Source organism: Desmodus rotundus, chromosome 13 (assembly GCF_022682495.2).
Source record: "Desmodus rotundus isolate HL8 chromosome 13, HLdesRot8A.1, whole genome shotgun sequence".
Lineage (NCBI taxonomy): Eukaryota > Metazoa > Chordata > Mammalia > Chiroptera > Phyllostomidae > Desmodus > Desmodus rotundus.
The window spans coordinates 53,143,805-53,160,850 of NC_071399.1; the positions used below are offsets into that span (position 1 = coordinate 53,143,805).

The following is a 17,046-nucleotide window of genomic DNA, read 5'->3' on the forward strand; positions in this document are numbered from 1 at the left end:
TATAAGTATTAGACCCTAAATAGACAGAAAAATATACAACTGTACTACGAACTTATTTTTCTGCTTAATCATATCTATTTAATCATTAGCTTATTCTTCTGCTTAATCATATTTTGGGATCAAACATTATTTTTAGGACTTTTTTTTTGCTTAGAAAAGTTAATATTATCCAAATGGACTCCGTGCTAAGATTTCGTGTTACTGTTGTACAAATTTATCATATACAAAAGAGTTTCTCCTTAAAAAAACACTTATTTTAAAAAGATTTATTTTAGGATGGAAACTGTAAATTTTTAATATGTTTTCTTAAGGAAAACTTTTAGACATCACTATTTTCAAACTTTCAAATGCCAGGAATAGTACTTCTTATATGAAATGGTCTTTTCAAAAGAAATATTCCTAACACACATTCTCAATGGGAAATTGCATTTTACACAGAATAGTGGATTCTAAGGGTGATGTTGTGGAAAAATTTAAGATCTGTCAACACGCTTAGTAGAATTTTTACTACAGCCAAGATTGAGTATATAGAGTGAAGGAAGCTATGTAGTAAGAATACTACTTTAATTCTTGAGCACTTCAATAAAATTAGCTAGTAAAATAAATTTGAAGCAACACTATGTGGCTCCAGATTTGCAGCTGAATCATTAATCCTTTTACATTTATTTTTATTTCTCTCTGACTGAATTATATAATAGAGGATAAGGGCCATAATTAATTCATCATTGTATTCTCCTTTGTGCTTTAAATAGCAGCTGCTCAATAGATATTATGGGAGAAATGAACAAACATTTCATATTGTTTCCTAATTTTGCAAAGTATATTAATTGTCTGGGTATTTTGTGACTTAATTTTCCCCAAAGGAAATTCTTAAAATGAAAATTGATAAGGGTTAGGATAATGAAGGAGTACCAAATTTAAAACAAAACAACAACCAAAAAAAAGAAAGAAAAGATAATTGCATAACAATGAGGCCTGACAACCAATTTGCTGGTGCCTTTTTGCAAACCTGTTAAAAGTCTTCATATTTTAACTAGAAAAGCCAACCACTTTTCATCCCTTAAAAATATTCAGTCTTTTCTTGTTTTTTTCAGTTTTGTGTTATTTCATGTACTTCAATTCTTTTCATGTTTAAGGTTTATTTAAAAATGCTTTTCTTAATAAACCTCTTCTAAGTACTGAGAGATTGTTAACTTCATTAGCATAACTGTGATAACTTGTTTGCATAACAAGATGAGTAATGTTGGGGAAGTCTCTTGTTTGTTCATTATTACACCATGTAAGTTTTTTAAGCTTAATGAATTTTAAATGAAGAATCACTCATTACTAGCGAAGTTCTTGGAGTCCTTGATACTTTCTTGCTAGCCCATCTTTACATGTGCATGTTTTCTGAATTGAACTGCATTTTTGTAAATAATTAATTTAATTTATTATTTTAATTACTAAATTTAATTTTAATTATGTACAATGTAAAACAGTTTTCAACAGAGCATTCTGTGTCATTTTGATAAAAGTAAATGGACTTTTAAAAATTATTAGTCCTCTTAATGTTATCATTACTATGTAATAAAACAGAATCATGGTTTTGCTAGCCTATATTAAGAAGGGGATGGTTTTAAGATAAAATCTTCAAAGAGAATACCTTCTATATCATATAATTAGAAACATCTCCATGAAACTATCTAATACTTTAAATTCTGGGTTAAGAAAACCATTTGTTATCTTCATCTTAAGTGTTTCAATATTGCCATCTCCCATTTACTTTGCCACTATAACCTTTACTCCCAAGTTGCCAAGAACTTCTTCAACAAAAAGGAACCAAGCTTGAACTTTTCGCTATTCTCTTTATTTCAGAGTAATGTCATCCTCTTGTTGGACACCATTGGCCGAGCCCTTCGTCGACTCATCCTCCCTTTAGAAGAAGTTACATCTAAGAGACCTTCCTGGTGGAACAAGGAAGAAGCTGTAAGGAATGCCCGACTTGTCCAGCAAATTGTCAAGGATTTTCTATAGATTTTAACCATAAATGTGGATGCCTGCCCATCCCTTCTCAGTTTGCTATAATGCACAAGAAAATTGTCTTATTTTGCACTTGTAGATGTTAATAAACTACAAATAGACATAGATACACACATCATTAAATAACAATAACTTATTTTTGTATCCATCATACTCAAATGAAAACTTGTCAGGACTGAATTCATAATAACAGAACATTTTGAACTTTTTGAGTATGATATTCGCAACAAATTTTCAGTCATGCAGTCAACTTTGTGTTTATACAGCAATATTTATATCTGGGTTCCAGATACCACTTGATGTTTTGGATTTATATGATAAACCCAGGAGTACAACACCTGATTGCACCTATTAGATGAATAAATGTTTATAGTTATTAATTAAATTAAACTGGTAAATAAACATTTTAGACCAACACAAGAGAATTTATTCTGCTATTCAGGAAAAGGTAATGGATATATAATAAGGCTTATCATCTGCCCTACAGGATAGCATACTTGGGTCTTAAAAGACCATGAGAAAAAGAGATTTTTAAAATGTCATAAATAGGACTTCTGGCCAAAATGGAGGCATAGATAGACACACTGCCTCCTCACACAACCAAAAGAAGGACAACAACAATTTAAAAATAAAAAACAACCAGAACTGACAGAAAATTGAACTGTATGGAAGTCCGACAACCAAGGAGTTAAAGAAGACACATTCATCCAGACCAGTAGGAGGGGTGGAGACAGGCAGCTGGGTGGAGAGGACTTGCTTCAAGGTGGTGGCTGGCAGACCCAGTAAGGCAGCGGATTGTGGAGTGGGACAGGCAAGGCTGCAGCTGGCTGACAAGGCAGCAGCTGGCAGACCCGGCAACAGACTGCACAACCCAGGGCTCCAGCGCGGGGAAATAAAACCTCAAACCACTGATTGAAAACACCTCTTCGGGTGGAGGCAGCAGTGGGAGAAACTCCCCGCCTCACAGGAGAGAGTTCGTTGGAGAGACCCACAGGGTCCCAGAATATGCACAAACCCACCCATTTGGAAATCAGCACCAGAAGGGCCCAGTTTTCTTGTGGGTAGCGGAGGGAGTGACTGAAAACCAGCAGAAAGCTGAGCAAGTGCCATTGTTCCCTCTTGGATCACTCCCCCACATGCAGTGACACAGCCCAGCTACAAGCATTACCCCGCCCTGGTGGACACCTAAGGCTCCTCCCCTTACAACATAACAGGTGCACAAAGACAAAAAAAAAATGACCCAAATGAAAGAACAGTTCAAAGCCCCAGAAAAAATACAACGAAGCAACAAAGAGATAACCAACCTATCAGATGCACAGTTCAAAACACTGGTAATCAGGATACTCACAGAATTTGTTGAATTTGCTCACAAATTAGATGAAAAAATTAAGGCTATGCTAAGAGAAACAAAGGAAAATGTACAGGGAACCAATAGTAATGGGAAGGAAACTGGAACTCAAATCAACGGTATGGACCAGAAGGAAGAAAGAAACATCCAAGCAGAAAAGAATGAAGAAACAAGAATTCAAAAAAATGAGGAGAGGCTTAGGAACCTCCAGGACATCTTTAAACATTCCAATATCCGAATTATAGGGGTACCAGAAGGAGAAGAGGAAGAACAAAAAATTGAAAACTTATTTGAACAAATAATGAAGGAGAACTTCCCTAATCTGGCAAAGGAAATAGACTTCCAGGAAGTCCAGGAAGCTCAGAGAGTCCCAAAGAAGTTGGACCCAAGGAAGCACACACCAAGGCACATCATCATTACATTACCCAAGATTACACAGAAGGAGAGAATCTTAGAAGCAGCAGGAGAAAAGGACACAGTTACCTACAAAGGAGTTCCCATAAGAATATCAGCTGATTTCTCAAAAGAGACCTTACAGGCAAGAAGGGGCTGGCAAGAGGCATTCAGAGTCATGAAAGGCAAGGGCCTACATCCAAGATTACTCTATCCAGCAAAGCTTTCATTTAGAATGGAAGGGCAGATAAAGTGCTTCTCAGATAAGGTCAATTTAAAGGAGTTCATCATCACCAAGCCCTTATTATATGAAATGTTAAAGGAACTTATCTAAGAAAAGGAAGATAAAAAATATGAACATTAAAATGACAGCAAACTCACAGTTATTAACAACCACACCTAAAACAAAAACAAAAGCAAAATAAGCAAACAACTAGAATAGGAACAGAACCACAGAAATGGAGATCACATGGAGGGTTATCAACATGGGAGTGGGAAGGGGAGAGGGGGGAAAAGGTACAGGGAATAAGAAGCATAAATGGTAGGTAGAAAATAGACAGGGAGAGGGTAAGAATAGTATAGGAAATGTAGAAGCCAAAGAACTTATAAGTATGACCCATGGACCTGAACTATAGGGGGGGAGTGTGTGTGGGAAGGGGTGTATAGTGTGAAGGGGAGTGAAGGGGAGAAAATGGGACAACTGTAATATCATAATCAATAAAATATATTTAAAAAATAAAATAAAATGTCAAATAAATCCAAATCTAAGAAGCAAAGTATTTCTTATTTACTTATGTTATGGTGTGAATTCCACAGTGAATCATTGGATAGCATGTTCGTTTCTAACCAGAATTGGCTGTAATTCTAAAGATGCGTTAGTATGTAATTCACAGTAAATTTTGAAATATTTTGTATTTAGTCTATTTTACCATAAGTCTTGGCATAGATAAAGAGGTAGCTTCTCTGAGAATTGCTTTGTACATGTTGAAGAATTTTATTTAAGGCAAGGCAGCTAAAGAGATGTGATGATCTGACATATTTAATGTGAATTTTTTGTTTTGTTTTGTCTTTAGGAAACTTATAAAATATGTAAAGAATTTTCACACAAAAACTGGCTAGTATTCTACAAGGAAAAAGGGTGAGCTTTTGGTTGTAAAAGATTTAAACTGTGGTCCTTATTTTGCCCATTCTATTTCCTATTTTAAATATATTTGTTTATTAGTAAACCAATGTCACCAAATTTATAAATGTTTTATTATAAAAACAACTCATGTCGCATTGTAAAACAGCATGCAGCTGTAAAATTTAACAAGTAATAAATAATTCTAATGGAATAAAAAATGAACATAAGAACAGACAGTGCTCACACTTCCGTACTTCAGCCATTAATTACTAACATGGCAGCTATCACTTTCTATTATTTCTTTGCATACCCTTACATAGCTTACACTTTGTGTATGTTTGCTCAGTCACCATTTTTCCATTACCTAGTCTTAAAAATATTCTTTTTAAGGTTGCATATATATTATGAAATGATTGTGCCATGGTTATTCAACCATTATCCTCACCACTTCCTTGCAGATATAGTTTTCTTCTCTTTTTTCAGGAACAACCTGACCGTGCTGGATGTGCTAGAAGGGCGAACTCATACCATCTTACTTCCCATCAACCTGAGGACAGTTTTTCTTGTAGCAGAGGACAAATGGCTTCTGGTGGAGAGCAAAACAAATCAGTGGGTAGATCTACATCGTACCTCATGCCATGTGCTGTAGCTCCACCTTATCAGTTATCCAGCATCCTTATTGTTCTGTCTTCCTATGTCTCTTAAATTTCTGAATTTGGCAGCATCTCTATAAGTGAAAGTTAAGAGAAGTGGGGAGAGAAAATTAAAATAAATTAAATGTGACTTCACAGAGTAATCAGAGAAGTATTTCAGAGGATCACATTGAAATTAACAGTAAAAACATAATAACTTTTATGTATGATCCATATTTCTGTGGGATTTTTCCTCTTAGCACATTGAGAACTCACCGCATGCTTGCCAAACTAAAGATACTTCAAAGTAGATTCTCAGTTTATCTTCAAAGGGCCACAGTCTGCATCACAAAGCTGTTGCCTTTTAGTGACTTCACAGAATCACTTCTTAGAAGTTCCTTCTTCATTTTATCTTGTGTGCTCTTACTTGGTTATGTTTATGTTTGTGATGCTCCCTCCATTGGACTGTATGTACACTCCTTCATGAAAGGGCCATCATGTGCTCTTGGCATAAATAGGGTACACAATAAATTTTGAGTCCCCCTCCTTCATGCGTTTTATCCACTAGCTAAATGCACTTTCCCTGTGACTGCTGACAAGCAGATGTAGCCTGCTGCAAAAGCTTTCTGGCTATTTCTACATCGCCATCTCAGAATTCCTACAAATAAGTAGGCCAAGGAGATGACCATGGTGAAGGCTCCTGTTCCTCAGCTGGTCACAATCAGAGGTCGGGCTCCCCCTTCCTGGCTCATCAGTCACAGCAATAGCAGGCTCCATGATAATCAGAGCGTGTCTCATTACAGTTGTTTTTTCTTTTTCTTTTTTTTGTTATAGCCCTTCCTCTATACAAAGTGTTGGATTTTGGGTTCACAATTATTACGGCATTGTGATTATGTACTGCTCTTTATACACAATGTTGAGAATAACAATGAAACTCTGGAACTGCAAATTATACTCAAAATATAAAAAAGGCAGCTTGCGGGGACAAGCTCCATTTTTCTAGTCTGGCTACATGATTATTGGGAAAAGAAAAACTTTCACTTAGATGTTTGTTTTGTTTACAGGAAATACCTCTTAACTAAGCCTGCACACATCGAATCTGAAGACAGTGGGGTTTGCCAGTTGTATGTGTTGAACGAGGAGCCACCCAGCACAGGGTTTGGTGTTATGCAAGGTAAACTCTGTGTTCTCCGTGTGTTTGGCTCTCTGGGTGCATGCTTGTTTACGTACTGTGCTCCAGAATCACTGAGCAGCAATAATATCAGCGTATGTTAAACTTACACCAAGAGAAAACTTAGTCACTACACTAGAAATAGTAATTTAGAATCTACCATCTTTTAAGTTCTGTCTTTGAATTTTTTTAACTGACAAATAAGAGTTTTTATATACATTTAAGTTCCAAGTCTAATTTAAGATAGTATTTTTTTTTACATACACCATTAGGACGTCTAATTCATCAGAATTTGTGGGGAGTGTATAGTACTTAACAAATAAAATCTAAAACATACCATTGCCAACATGGATTAGGTCAGTTTTATGTCTTTTCTACAGGGTTCTATTAATGATAATATTTGTTGTTAAGAAAATTTCAAATTCTGTAAATACTTGAAATTGCTTTGTGAAGATGCCTTGCTTGTAAAAAACTGAGTTTTCTCAGGCAAAATGCCATGAATGTAATTTAAAATGTTTTCTCATTTTTAACATGTGCTTTTCTGCTTGAGTTGGTGAGGATGAAACTTTGTAAAAATTAATTCAAGGAGCATTTTAGGGGCATATGGTATCTAATGTTTCTCTGACACTATTTAGAAACAGATTTCAGCCTACCTCATAAAATTTCAAGCGATCAGTTATCATCTGAAAATCTGAGTTCAGCTGTGGGACAAAAGATCGCCTCTCCTAACCGAATTCTCTCAGATGAGAATAGCTATGCCACAGTCGTTGTCGGTTTCCCAGATCTCATGGTAAGCACCAGTTTTTTAAAATTATTGAGTATGAATATTTCTTTCTCTTAATTTGTCCTATTTGATATAAAGCCTATTCAAGGAGATAATTAAAAATGCAATGATTTTCTGATAAACATTTCAGATCAACATTCTTCTTTTCACATCAATCATTAAAAATGTGTTTCACCTAAATCTGGGGTGTGAAACTCATTTTCACTGAGGGCCACATCAGCCTCACCGTTGCCTTCAAAGGGCCGAAATAATTTTAGGACTGTATAGATGTAACTACTCCTTAACTGTTAAGGAGTTGAAATTATATTTGGCCCTTTGAAGGCAACGGTGAGGCTGATGTGGCCCCTAGTGAAAATGAGTTTGACACACCTGACCTAAATGGTTTCATGGCTTTTTAAAAATTACCCTTTAAAGTGTGATGCAGTTATGTAATTTAGTAAGGGAGAGCCAGTATCTTCTATACAAGGGCATTCATGTGCACATGCCTAACCTACTGACAGGGATTTCATATCATGTCGTCTTAATGTGTGCTCATGTAATCTGTCAAGAGGAACAATTTGAGACTAATAAAAAATATCTTCTAGAATTTTTAAAAGTGGAATATGTCAGGATCTTATTATTATAAATTAAAATTCTCAACATTGATGAACATCAATTCACTTTCTATTGAGTTTTGCTCTGATTGTATTATTGCGGCATCCATATTATACTGTAAATGCTGTTGATCTCAACTTAATTTGCTTTTAGATGGGCCCTTCTGCTGTTATTTATTATTATCTGTAAAGAAGAGGCTGTTTGTAATTGGTCTCAGGAGAACTAGGCACCATCTTCCCCCGATGGTAATGTGGACAAATGAAACAGAAAGGTCACTTCAGTCCAAGTCACCATCTAATAACCTTAGATGTAGCTCCATGTATTTTGATTAAGCATTTAATTTTCATCATTCCCTTTAGAGCTTTTAGGTGGGATGATAGAATCATTTGAAGATAAAATCATCAGTTCTGCTTGATAGAATACCAATCTCACATACCTCAAAATGTTAATGTAATTAATGAATGATGAGTGTTTCAGGGTAAAAGACTTTTGAAATCCAAAACTCAATGGATAATGTGTGGCTTAGGACTTTGCCATATGTCTTCCTAATTATCAAGTAAAAAGCATTCGCTATGATAATATATAACTGAAAATGAAACATGTTGTTGAAATACAGTTTCTACAGCAGCTTTAATTGAATGAAAGAGATTTTTAATATGCTTTCCACAATGATGCTGTTATCAGTGAATGCTGGACCTATTTTCCTAAAGGTAGATTTATTTTAAAAATTGGTCTTCTGATTGAAGATATTAGTATAGAAGTATAATCTTGCTATAAAAAGTTCAGAAAGTAAACACTGAATATAAGGCACTGTTTGTACTAACCCTGTGTAAATTCTTTATGGCCTGTAGGCCTAGTAAACTTGTTAACTTAAAAGATCCTCCATATTTAGTATGGTGCCCACCATGCAGAAGATGTTCAATGAATTTTTATTTAATGAAGGATTAGAGTCAGTTAGGTAGACTTTCATCATTTTATGATAACAATAATATTTTTAGGTATTTTCAGGAGCACCTAAATTGTTATACACATATTAAAAGTTTCTTAACCAAATACCAAATATCAGCACATGTCATCCTCGATAGTGAGAACATTAAAAGTATCCCTTTAATATCAAGTATATGACAGCATTACCCACTGTCACCATTTCTATTAAACATTGTAGCAGGCATTTTAGGCATGATCCATTAAAAAAAAAACAATAAATTAAATTTCATCAAAACTAAAAACCTAAGTTCTCTGTAAAAGACACTATTAAGAGAAGGAAAAAGACAGTCTGTGGACCGGGAGAAAATATTGGCAAATCACATTTTCAACAAAGGTCTTGTATCAGGAATATATAAAGATTTCTCAAAATTCAAGAGTGAGAAAACCAATAATCCAGTATTTCAAAAATGGACAAACAATGTCCCAGTGTGAGATGTAAGAGGTCAGAACCCGAGCAAGCGGAAGGAACATCTGGGTGGGGGGCGGGGGGTATAAACACTGGTGATGGGAATCAAGTCCAGACAGGATGAAGATGGGGTGTTCCCATGAAGGGGAAGTTTGGTGTGCTTTGTGGGAGCCCAGATAAGGTGAAGAGGGTGTCCATGCATGAGCATAGCCCAGTGTGGGCTATCAGGGCCTTATGATAAGTAGACTTAACATGGTGATCATTTTGGAAGGTATATAGGTGTTGAGTCACTGTGCTGTACACCTGAAACTAATACAGTGTAGTATGTCAACTATACTTTAATTAAGAAAATACTGTTAATGTTCTATTCCTTATGCCAGACAGTGGATACATTAGGCGTTTGTTTTATTTTTAAATGATCTATATTGTTATATTCCAGCCTTTTATTTATAATTTACTTCAAGATAAAAATGTGTTGTATATTCATGCTTGTCTGAAAATTATGATTATTGGTGAAGCAGCTATCTCCTCTACCGAATTCAAAAAGTTTAAGGAATATTTTATTTTATTTGTAAAAAGGAAGTTACCACAGGTATCTTATAGCTTATAAGATACGGTAGCTTATAGGGCTGCATTATGAAAATTGTGGTGAATGTGGTGAATAGCACTTCAGGGCTTTGATCTCTTTTTATTTTACTCTCAGTCACCCAGTGAAGTTTATTCTTGGAAAAGGCCATCATCTTTACATAAGTCAAGGGTCACTGATACAGGGTTCTACGGAGGAAAGAAGAAGAGTGGAACTCCAAAACAGAGCAATTGTGTGACTCTCCTAGATACTAATCAGATCATCAGGATTTTGCCGCCGGGAGAAGTCCCTCTAAAAGATATCTACCCGAAAGGTAAGAAACTTACCAGTTCCTCGTCAGCAAGGTAGTTAAAGGTAGTTTGCTTTTGGTAGGGATATTTAATTTATAATTATCATTGTATATTTATAAATGTAAATAATTATAACGAGTCTAATAGTTTTAAACACTTGTATGTACTCAGAAAGTTTTCACTCAACTTCTCACACGGTGCAGTTGTAGCCGTTACTGTTAGAACACATGTTCATTTGCACTACAGTCTATACAACAACTTTACATAGAATGTGTTGTCAAGAAACCTGAAAAATCACTAGAGTATTAGACATAGAGAATGGGTTCTGGCTTTTGTCTTAAACCAGCAATTCTCAACTGATGTGCCACTGACCTCTTTTCCCTTAGATTGTCAAATAAAACAAAAATGACAACAGCAAACACAATAGCTGCCCTATATGAATGAATCAAAACTCTACCTATTTTTTGTTAGATTAGCAAAAAATAATATATGTGTTTGGTGTGCCACAGAATTTTAGTGGTTAGTTTATGTGTGCCATGAGATGAAAAAAGTGAAAACCGCTGGCTTAAATTCTTGTGATGAAAGGCCAGAGATTTAGGTGACTGATTTCACTTATTAATCCTCTCAAAAATCAATTTATATTTATTACTACATGTGTTGTTTGGGGCTACAAATTATGCTCAGAGACTGAGCTTTCTTTGCCAGCAATTTATTTAACACATGTTCACTGTAGGAATTTCATAAGCCAATAGCATACAGAATAATGTCTTTTAATAAGCCAATAAAGAAATAATATACTTCAAACCAATGATCAATTAATCACACTATTGTTTCAGTCAAAGAGAGGTGAAAGAAATAAAGTCAAATTTAGTTGAGGTGTACCTCTTCTTTGAGAGACCACATAACCAGCCTGGAGCACACTGCCAGCTACCAGCACAAAACAAAAGTCCCTTGTTGCTATAGCACGTTGCTAGAGAGGGCAGCTCTGGTGTTGGCGGTCTCCTCAGGCTGCTGCTGGTATATGAGTTGCCTTTACCAGGGCACGAGCTGATGCCCCAAAGTCTTCAGAGATCTATTTATATCAGCAAGTGACCCTTTGATTTAAAATTATATCAAACCAATATGCAGCACTGCATAGCATATGTCAAGTCCTATGCTGATCATTTTCTTTATGTAAATTCATTTAATCTTCAAATCCCCATTTTATTGTTAATGTACACTCTAATTTATATGCAGGGAAACAGAGAGGTAAAATAGTTTGCTGAGGGTCACCCCAGAGCCCCGTTTGCACCAAGGCCTTCAGTCCCTAGTCCAGAGCTATTCTTACTGAAGCATACTGGCTTTCATTATGATAGATAATTATGAAAAATTTTGGTCATTGTGCCACTGATTATTATTTGCATCATAGAGGTGTTTACATTTTTATACTAGTGTGGACTTCATAAATATAATTCTAAATGAATTATAATAATCTATTATTGGGATTGAAAAGTCTTGGTTATATGTTAATATTTAGAATTAGTCGTTCCTTCCACATAAATCACCGTTTCCTTAAAATGGTTTCCATGGTAGAAGAGGCAGGTGAATAAACTGCCGACCGCTGTACACTGCTGTGGGAGGAATGGTCACAAGGTGACATACGAGCACAGAGGAGAAGCTTACAGCCCAGACTGGTGGTTATGAGCCGACTCTTGAAGGGTGAGTGGGAGGAAATCAGATGAAGGAATTGTTCCACCAAGAGGGAAGCCCGTGTGAAAGGTGCAGGGGCATGACAGAGCATTCCAGGGATTACAAGAAATTCTGTGCTAGAATTTAGAGCACCTTCTTTTACCCAGGAACCTGGAGGTCAGCCCTCATACTTCCCCCTCACCCTCCATATCAAATCCATCATCAATTACATGTCCTTTTGATACAATCTTACAAATATATCTTTTGTCCACCTTCTTGTCTGCAGTTGTTATCGCCAACATCCAAATCATCACCAACACCTTGCACTGGAATATTAGCCTCCCGATGTACTTCCCTCTTCCACTCTTCCTTCCTCCTCACATTCTCCACACATGAGTGATATTTTTAAAGAATACATTTTCATCTTATTAAGATCCATTTTATATACAGTAAAATTTACCCTTTTGAGTGTTACAGTGCTGTGAGTTTCACAGATACATACAGTTGTGTAACTGTCACCACAACAGATAGAGAACTGCTCCATCCTCCTCACCATGCAGTTGTATGGTGTTTTGGTGTTTTGCATGGTGATATGGTGTTTTGGTGTTTTGTATGGTGATATGGTGTTTTGTTCCACCAAATCTCCCTCATGACACTTTGTGATCAAGCCCTCCTCCCAACCCACCAACCCTTGCCCATCTGACTTCTGTACTTACTGATGTGCCTATTGCAGATGTCATGTAAATGGAATCACACAGTGTGTAGTCTTTTGATGCTGGCTTCTTTCACTTAATGTAATGTATTTGAGAGTCACTCATGTTGTGTGTACCAATACTTTGTTCCTTTTTATTGCCAAGTAGTAAGTAGCCTATTTGGTAGATGTACGAAAGTTTGTCTATCTATTCACAAGTAGATATTTGGATAGTTTCCAATTTGGGGCAATAATGAACAATGCTGCTGTGCACATTTGTACACTGGTTTTTAAATGAACATAGGTTTTTGTTTCACACGGTTAAATACCTAGGAGTGGCGTTCTTACATCATATGGTGAAACTGCCTACGTGGCAGTACCATTTCGTACACCTCTCAGCAATGAATGAGGGTTCTAGTTGCTCTGCCTCTTTTCTAGTACTTGGTATTGTCAGGTTTTTGCCATTCTAATTGGTGTATAGTGACATCTCATTTTTATTTGCATTTTCCCTAGTTCCTAATGATGTTGAACATCTTTTCATGTGTATCTTCTTTAATGAAAAGTCTCTTCAGGTCTTTTGCCCATTTTTTGAATTGAGTTATTTGCTTTCTCTTTAATGAGTTTTGAATGTTCTTTATATATTCTGGATACAAGTTCAGTATCAGATATATGCTTTCCAAACATTTTCTCCCATTTTGATAAAGGAAAAACCTCCTATGCTTTCTTCTAGGAATGTTACATTTCTAGATTTTACATTTATGCTTCATTTTGAGTTAATTTTTCATATGGTACAAGGTGTGGGGTGAGACTTATTGTTTTGCAGGGGAATGTTCAGTTACGTCAGCACCATTTGCTGAAACACTCTCCTTTCTCCGTTGAATTATTCAGACTGCAGCTGAAAATCAACTGACCTTATGTGTGAGTCTGTTTTGTTCCACTGATTTATGTGTCCATCCCTTCACTATTACCATATTTTCTTAATTACTTTCTAGCTTTATACTTTATAGTCAAGTCTTAAAATCAGGTAGTATAGATCCTCCAATTTGGTGACGATCAGTGAATGAAAAATTGCTAAGAGGGTGAGGGAAAATTCTGACTAAGTCAACCTAAGAGGATTTTTGCTGAAGGCAAGCCAGTGGATGATCAGGAACTCAATCAGATACCGAGAGTAGGGAATTTGGATCAAGCTTATGTGGCATTATTCTTGCTAACATTGAACAATGCAGAGACAAACTTTTGGAAGCCCAAAAGTCAGGGTCTAGTTGGAGTCTGACTAGAATTTGATGAGAAAGAGAATCTTTGTTATCATCCATACTGATGGCTCTACCTCATTAATTTTCACTACCGTAATACCACAATTTATTCATCTCTTCTTTATTGATGTGCATTAGTGTCTTTCTGATTTATTGCTATTAAAAATAATGGTCTATATATAGTCTTTTACCTGGCATCACTGTGCATATGTTGAGAGTCTGTAACGTATATATTATATCTATTTCTTTTTTAAAATTTTTTAATTTTTATTGTTATTCAATTACAGTTGTATGCCTTTTCTCCCCATCCCTCCACCCCACCCCAGCTGAACCCACCTCCCTCCCCCACCTCCACCCTCCCCCTTGGTTTTGTCCATGTGTCCTTTATAGTAGTTCCTGTAATCCCCTCTTTTCACTGTCCCCGCCCCCCGGCTATTGTTAGATTGTTCTTAACTTCAATGTCTCTGGTTATATTTCGTTTGCTTTTTTTCTTCTATTCATTATGTTCCAGTTAAAGGTGAGATCATATGGTATTTGTCCCTCACTTTCTGGCTTATTTCACTTAGCATAATGCTCTCCAGTTCCATCCATGCTGTTGCAAAGGGTATAAGCTCCTTCTTTCTCTCTGCTGCATAGAATTCCATTGTGTAAATATACCGTAGTTTTTGGATCCACTCGTTTGCTGATGGGCACTTAGGTTGCTTCCAGTACTTGGCTATTGTAAATTGTGCTGCTATGAACATTGGGGTGCACAGGTTCTTTTGGATTGGTGTTTCAGGGTTCTTAGGGTATAATCCCAGCAGCAGAATTGCTGGGTCAAAGGGCAGTTCCATTTTTAGTTTTCTGAGGAAATTCCATATTGTTTTCCACAGTGGTCTCACCAGTCTGCATTCCTACCAACAGTGCACTAGGGTTCCCTTTTCTCCGCATCCTCTACAACATTTGTTTGTGGATTTGTTAATGTTGGCCACTCTCACTGGTGTGAGATGGTACCTCATTGTGGTTTTAATTTTCATCTCTCTGATGGCTAGTGATGCTGAGCATCTTTTCATATGTCTTTGGGCCCTCTGTATGTCTTCCTTGGAGAAGTGTCTGTTCAAGTCCTTTGCCCATTTTTTAATTGGGTTGTTTGTCTTCCTGGAGTGGAGTCGTGTGAGTTCTTTATCTATTTTGGAGATCAGGCCCTTGTCTGAGGTATCATTAGCAAATATGTTTTCCCATACTGTTGGTTCTCTTTGTAATTTGGTGCTGTTTTCTTTAGCCATGCAGAAGCTTTTTATTTTGATGAGGTCCCATTTGTTTATTCTTTCCTTTATGTCCCTTGCTTTAGGGGATGTGTCTGTGAGGATGTTGCTGTGTGGAATGTCTGAGATTTTCCTGCCAATGTTTTCCTCAAGGACTTTTATGGTGTGTAACATATATATTATATCTAAAAGTGACATCACTGAGCCATTTCCCAGAGCTGTCAATCACAGCATAAAAGGAGTCCCGGGGCTCTGCGTCCTCATGTGCTCTTGTAGAAGTTTTTAGGTTGTGGTTTCACATTACCTTTCCCTGTTTTCTAATAAGTTTAAATGTCTTTTTATATGTTGTGATTTACTCTTCTAGAATTGCCTATTTGTATCTTTTGCAATTTTTTTGGATTGGTAGGAGTTTTATTTCTCCTCATTTGTTTTAAGTAGTGTTCTTTAAATATTCCTAAGCACAAAAGTGCTTAGGATAGTGGCTGGTACATAGGAAGACTTATTGGGCTATTGAAAAAAATCCCTAGGAAAATGGTAAAGGGAGACCCTGGGATGATAGCTGGGCAGAGGCCTAGGGACCAATCAGTTCAGATTAGAAAAAATGAGAAGATTTCAGGAGAGATACCTCCAAGAAAGTGAAAGTGATAAGTCCAATATGTTTAAATATACTTAGAGATTTTGACAGTTAGAGGACACTTTGAGGATGAATTTGTGCTAGGTGAAAAATTAAACCAACAACAAAACACGTTGATTATTAACTCCATGAAAAGAAAAGGTTGTACAGGAAATAGAAAGCAATAATACCAAAAATAAGTCGTAGCTCAGCTATGAATAGCATTTATATAATCATAATAATAGAAGCACTGGATATTAATCTAACCAAAATTTTTTATATAAATACATTGGGAATGGGAAAACAAGGTGCTGGGCAGGGAGGGGGTATATGGAAAGAGTTAACTGTGACTCTTTATGCTCATGTAAATCTCTGATGAAAATTCAGTCTTTTAAAGGAAATAGAATCCAATTACCTGACTAGTCAGGAACTAATGCATATCAGCCTTTTATTAAAGAAATCAATAGAAACTGCAAAGGCTACTCTCCTGGTGGCTTAACGATGGTATAACTTTTGTTTAATACATGGGGAAAGAGATATACTGCTTTCTTCTAATTGATTTTCTTATAATTAACTGTTACCTTGTTTTAATCATAAGCCTCAGCTCTTTAAATGCAAAATAATGATTCTTGATTGAAAGCAGTGTACTGTTTTCTGAACTTTGCTTAAATTCAAAGATTTGGTATCAGCGTGATTGCAAGGCACACATCACCCTTGATTTGTGAGTACAAGATTATTAAGTAGAAGTTAACAGATGCACATCAAATTACATTGCTAGAAGGAGTAAATTTTTTTAACATAATTTCATTTTCTCTCTGTAAATGTTCTTGGTGCTTTTGCCTGACAGTTTTTCTACCTCTTCCTCACCTTGGCACTGTGCGTGTGAGCTGTCCCCACTGTCCATGGGAACGACGTGGTCTACACTGCAGCAGACTCCCCTTTAATCATCAGAGAACTAATCCCTAAATACAGTTTATACCTGCCTTTGAAATCCACCGGGATTATAAATGTGATGGAAATTTACTGAGCCTCCGTCCTCTCTGCAGTGTTGGAACATTTAAAATGGATAGACAAGGATTTGGCTAAGTTTGGAGAGAAATCTAGCCAAGGTTTTTTACTTCCTTAATCATATATTCTGAGCTGATTTATTTTCAAATCAGCAAACATCAATTCTGATTAGTTTTCAAATGCTTACAATTATCACCACCACTACCACCAGCTTTGGTATTTTTTGAAGTACTTTA

General features: G+C 36.2%; 1 protein-coding gene across 1 annotated transcript in view; it reads left to right on the forward strand.

Moving 5' to 3' along the window:
- The window catches only part of VWA8 (von Willebrand factor A domain containing 8), a 388,865-nt gene that overhangs the window by 251,237 nt on the left and 120,582 nt on the right, over nt 1-17,046 (forward strand). The window contains exons 30-35 of the mRNA XM_024569321.4: nt 1,855-1,965; nt 4,834-4,898; nt 5,367-5,492; nt 6,580-6,689; nt 7,322-7,476; nt 10,161-10,356. Coding sequence (XP_024425089.3) covers nt 1,855-1,965; nt 4,834-4,898; nt 5,367-5,492; nt 6,580-6,689; nt 7,322-7,476; nt 10,161-10,356 — 763 coding nt within the window. The remainder of the gene's footprint in view (nt 1-1,854; nt 1,966-4,833; nt 4,899-5,366; nt 5,493-6,579; nt 6,690-7,321; nt 7,477-10,160; nt 10,357-17,046) is intronic.